Source organism: Anneissia japonica, unplaced genomic scaffold, assembly GCF_011630105.1.
Source record: "Anneissia japonica isolate Jap-2015-1 unplaced genomic scaffold, ASM1163010v1 scaffold277_len1293397_cov203, whole genome shotgun sequence".
NCBI classification, from domain to species: domain Eukaryota; kingdom Metazoa; phylum Echinodermata; class Crinoidea; order Comatulida; family Comatulidae; genus Anneissia; species Anneissia japonica.
In genome coordinates this window covers 1,092,174-1,097,555 of record NW_022719460.1, presented here as the reverse complement: position 1 = coordinate 1,097,555, position 5,382 = coordinate 1,092,174, and the positions used below count along the sequence as shown (strand labels likewise).

The 5,382-nt window shown below is 33.1% G+C and overlaps 1 protein-coding gene across 1 annotated transcript in view; it reads left to right on the top strand.

Moving 5' to 3' along the window:
* LOC117110942 (1,2-dihydroxy-3-keto-5-methylthiopentene dioxygenase-like) overlaps positions 1 to 5,143 on the top strand; it is a 9,052-nt gene extending 3,909 nt beyond the window's left edge. Inside the window, exons 2-4 of the mRNA XM_033253791.1 lie at positions 1,161 to 1,280; positions 2,604 to 2,783; positions 4,301 to 5,143. Coding sequence (XP_033109682.1) covers positions 1,161 to 1,280; positions 2,604 to 2,783; positions 4,301 to 4,417 — 417 coding nt within the window. The 3' untranslated portion in view covers positions 4,418 to 5,143. The remainder of the gene's footprint in view (positions 1 to 1,160; positions 1,281 to 2,603; positions 2,784 to 4,300) is intronic.
* The last annotated feature ends 239 nt before the right edge of the window (positions 5,144 to 5,382 follow it).

Genomic DNA, 5,382 nt, shown 5'->3' with positions numbered 1-5,382 from the left:
TTATTATTATTATTATTATTATTATTTTATGTATTATTTATCAACCATACTAACATTGAAAACATGAATTATGTGGATAAAATTATCATAGAAAATACTTACGGTACTTATAATTTATAAGTTTATTTTTTTTAAACAGCAGAATAAAATAGATAACACCTTTATTTAAAACAGGTTTTGCATAGACGCAAGTTGATTTAATATATGCTGATTCATCTCATTAATTAAACAAATTTTATTCATTTCGAGCACTGTTATTATTATTATTATATTATTATTATTTATTATTATTATTATTATTATTATTATTATTATTATTATTATTATTATTATTATTACGGTATTACTACTACTACTACTACTACTACTACTACTACTACTACTACTATTTTATTTTAAATTTTTGTTGTTTTATTTTTTGTTTTTTGTATGGGCCCAGATATAGGCTATGTATATATTTAATAATTAGAAATAATTATAATTTAATTGTAAAACATATATTATAATGTTAACAATCAAGGCTAGACCTAACCAATTATTGATACCATAATCTATAGATAAAAACATCCTTTTGATAATTAAAAAGCAGCTTTTCGAGTGACAGTGCCGATAGAAAACAGCAGCTTTTTGGCACTGCGGCAGTGCCGATAGAAAACAGCAGCTTTTTTTCGCACTGCGGCAGTGCCGATAGCTTCAGCCGGCGAATACATTGAATAATAACGATCAAATCAATCAAATTATGCATAAATCGGAGTATTTTTGGGGAGGGGGGGTGGCCTGTGAAATCGGGTGAAAATTACATTCGATCGGGAGAACTGGAGATTTGTTTAAATATCAGGTGACATCCGACAGGATGAGGTGAGTTGGCAGGTCTGATATTATAGTAACTCTTGTGAAATAAATAAACTAATAATGATATGAATGAATTATAAATAAGATGCAAGATGTTGTTACTGACAAAGATGGTTAAATAATTAAAGTTAAAATAAAGTGAAAATTCTCTAAAAAGGCACACCATGTTTGATAATAGTGGTATGAAACTGCTACAATTTGACAGTAGTAGGCCTATGTAATTTTTATGAGATTATTGCATTGTAGTTTATAATTCTAAAGTTTAGTGATTGATTAATTAATTAATTAATTAATTAATTGGTTTATAGATTGATGCAGATAATTACAAGGAAGAAGGCTTGTTGGACAAAATCCGTAAAGAAAGAGGATATAGCTATGAAGATGTTATCAGTATATCTAAGGATAAGCTGCCGAATTATGAAGAAAAGGTGACTGTATTGTGATATTTAAACCAAGTTTTTTTTTTTTTACTTGTTATTAAATATTTTACCAATAGTATAGTATAAAGAGAATGGTGGTATGGGTTGTAAAACATCTTTTGTTAGACCATTTTTAATTTTTAAAACTGAGGAATATGAGCAGTAATTGTAAAAAAGGGTACAGGATACATTTTCAGGAGGGTAATGATTAGATAATCTTTTTTTCTTTAGACAGATCAGACCAAAGCAAACTGTAGGGGTTTTAGTCAATCACCATGAAGGAAATATTATTATTAAATGATAAAAAAAAAAACTGAAGAAGACTTGAAGAATACTGTACATTCAGAGGAACTAATAACTTTGTTGGTCCTTAAGTTTATTTATGGATGTTGTTTTAGTTGTGTTTAAACATGTGAATATTTCCTTCAAACAAACCAGAAGGCCATTCCAGATAAGGATGGAATTATTGGAAAGGAAATTGTAAATGCGGTTTAAATTTAGGTACAACATAGTCATGCTTAGGTCCGCCAGCCAGGGCCCTGTCAGGGAGAAAAACCCCAATTCATCGTGGAGAAAAAAAAACGTACAGTATTTGTATTTTCTACATATTATTACTTTATAATTGATTAAATAAGCCTTTGAAACCTCTAAATCGTCATATTTTTTCAAGAGGTTTTTGGCGACACCTGACCACACCCACTTTTTTTCATCGGGGACATCCCCCCCCCCATCCCATCAGGGACATCGGGCGCCTGTCGGGCAAAAGCTGGCACCACCCATGCAGTGTTAATAAACCCTAGTCTGTTGTAAGAACTATTGCGTCATATTGTACTGTTAATTTGTTGTGTACAGTATTTGTACAGTTTTTTTTTTTTTTTAGAAATAGAGAAGTAGAAACAAGCAAATCACAACCATAAATATTAATGCTCCTTTTATTATTTTTTTTATTATTATTATCCATGACCTTCAACACAATTTTAATCTACAAGATTATTTTCTACTATTCAACTTTTTCAATTCAGTTCAAGTGAATTCATTTCGATTGTTTATGAGTGGAATGAATAAAGAATTATTATCTCAGCTAACAAATTATACAGATGGTTGCTAACGCGCATACCATGATTTATGCAGGATTTTCTTCGAGTAAAAATGGAAATGGTCCAAGAAAATGTGAGGGCAGACAAAATACACATGGCTCTCATTGTAGCCTTAAAGCAGGGGCTTTTTATGGTGCTGGCAAGTAAATTGTTTTGGGTGATTGCTGCAGGCCTGAGTATTTTTCCCAAGTGATCAACACTGAATATAATTTTAATTTGTCATTAATTTTTTCAGATAAAGTCCTTTTTTCAAGAGCATCTGCACACGGATGAGGAAATACGTTTTATACTGGATGGAAGCGGTTACTTTGATTTCCGGGACAGGCAAGGACGTTGGGTGAGGATTGCCATGGAGAAGAATGATCTAATTGTCTTACCTGCTGGCATATATCACCGCTTCACCTTGGATACAAAGGTTTGATACTCACAATATTTGTTGAAAATTATTAATTCAAAGACATGCAGTACTATCTGGTCAAAAGTGGACCGGAAAGAAACCCCTCAATAGTTCATTGTTCTCAGTGGCGGATCCAGGGGGAGAGGGGTTCAGGTGGTTCGGATGAACCCCCATCCCCTCTGTGAAGAAACATAACAAAATACTACTGGGTCCTGGCTTACAAAGGCATGCTAACCTACCTAGGCATAGGTTGGCAGAGCAGACAAACTAGGCTTAGTCCAATTAGTCTTCAATTAAATAAATTATAGGCTACACACTGTTTTTCTTTGGACGTCGTAAAAAATTATGTACGAAAGTGCGTTCTCTTGGTTCATCGATCCATAGAAGAAAGACTACATATCTAACTACTCAATATTGTTGAAATATAATAATATATTGCCTATGTCTTTTTTCTCTGTATAGGCCAAAAAATGATATAAAATTAGCAGACCTTTTTCAAGAGGGGGAAAACCTTGAATTTTGAAGAACTTAAAGGCCATTAAAAGAGGACTCAGAAATCGGGAAAGCTCATTTCCGGCCATCTAGGAATCAAAATTTTCCCGGGGAGGACCCCCCCCCCTTTCATTTTGAGGTTTTTGGAAACATTTTGAACCCCCTCTTTCAAATCCGGGAACCACCCATGGTTCTTGTTACTATAATTGGCTTTTCCTTCAACAGCAGAAAAGTATTGTCTCAGTTCTGTTTTTTTTTTTTCTTCTATCCCTTTTCTACCCTCCACCTTGGCCATTTTCTGTGCTTGGATTATCTTCAAACAAAATAAAGATGTGCCTAGTAAAAACAGGACATCATTCTACACAGTTTTACTATTAATAAATTGGTATTGGTATTTTAAACTTTTGTGTTCACACAATTTGTATTTTCTAAAGCATTTCAAACTAGTAGAGCCACAGTTAGAACTATGCTTCACCCTTAAAAATACCATTGCTGCCCTATCTCCAAGTCTGAACGTAGCCTAAATTTATTCATTATCAAGCACAATAGTTAAACTATGGAGCAAAGCAGTTTGCTCTATGGTTAAACAACTAGGCCGGGTTTTTTTTAAATTGAATTGAATTGAATTGTACGCTTGCTCACAGCGTATGTTGAATGCTGATTGGTCATTTTGTTACCCGAAGTCAATGCAAGGCCCCCGCAACAATTAAAGCCTGGCTTAGAAAAGTTAAACATGATGGCACGCCAAGCCTAGTTACTATAGGAACACGTCAGCCCGTCTTGAGATAAGCCACCTACTGTATTGATGAGATGTTGATCAGACTGGCGGTGGATAAACCCAGTGAATTGAGCCAGGTTTATCCACCTAGTCTGAACTAGACCTTAGATTACTACTTAATTTCTATTACCGTAATATTACTTTATAGTTATGGTTAAAATATTTACACAGGTATTGAATAAAACTTATTAGATGATAATTTGCAATTGTTATTTTATTTTCTTATCATTGTTGTTATTGATATATATTGATAATTATTTTACAGAATTATATCAAAGCCATGCGTTTGTTTGTTGGTGAGCCAGTCTGGACGGCACACTACCGACCTGCAGATGACCTGCCTTGCCGAAGAGAATATCTCAGATCCCTGGTCAAGGCATAAATTTGGATGACTGCCTTGCTCTACACATACACTATAGGCAACTATCAATGATATGAATGCTGTTGTTCATGACACAAACTATTGTAGCCAAAATATTGTGTGGGTTCATCAGAAATTTAACACTGTATATAGAAAATATATTTAAAAAAAAATCATAGGCAGTGTTAACTGTCGTTAGATATCTGTGCCATGTCTTTTTGTTCATGGGGTATTCTTGTTTGTACTTAGACTTGCCACAAGTCTCTTATTTTTTATTATTTTTCTCATTCTTGACAGCGCCACCAACAAGAAATTAATTTAGGGACAGAATAATCCGAAAAAGAAAAAAAAATTGAGTATGGGAACGCCAATTAAATTAGGTATGGTGCGCACTAAGTGCAATAAAGAGTGGGTAACCTAAAATTGGGGCCTGGAACACAGGCTAGTTTGTACTATGATAACATAAGTCTTCCGATCCTCAGCCTTTCAAAATACGATTCTTATATGAACAATTGAAATTCAGTTACTTAAAAGTTGACTAAGCATCTGAATGTTTATAAGGCTGAACTGTTTAAGTGTGAAGAAAGTTAATGTTTGTGTTCCCACAGCTAAAAGTACAGGACATCTTCACTTATTTATTTTGCAAGTAAATTTTACTGGTAGATCAAGCTGTTATGTATTTTAGCAAAATATGCAAATACATCCAGATTGTCTAAAAATCCATTAAAAACTGATGATTTAAAATTATTTCAGCTCTATAATTCTATTACTTACAGTAGATAGGATCCCCCTTTTTATGAATTACTGATGATATTGTCTGATCTATTATTAGTCAATTTGGTGTTCTTTATAAATAAGAAATGGTGTTTAAGAGAAAATTTTCATAAACATATTTGTTTGATCATGGAGGAAATGTAATATATTTTGGTGGCTAAGATAACCAAGCTGTAGTATACAGCAGGATATGTTACCATTATTATCAAAAA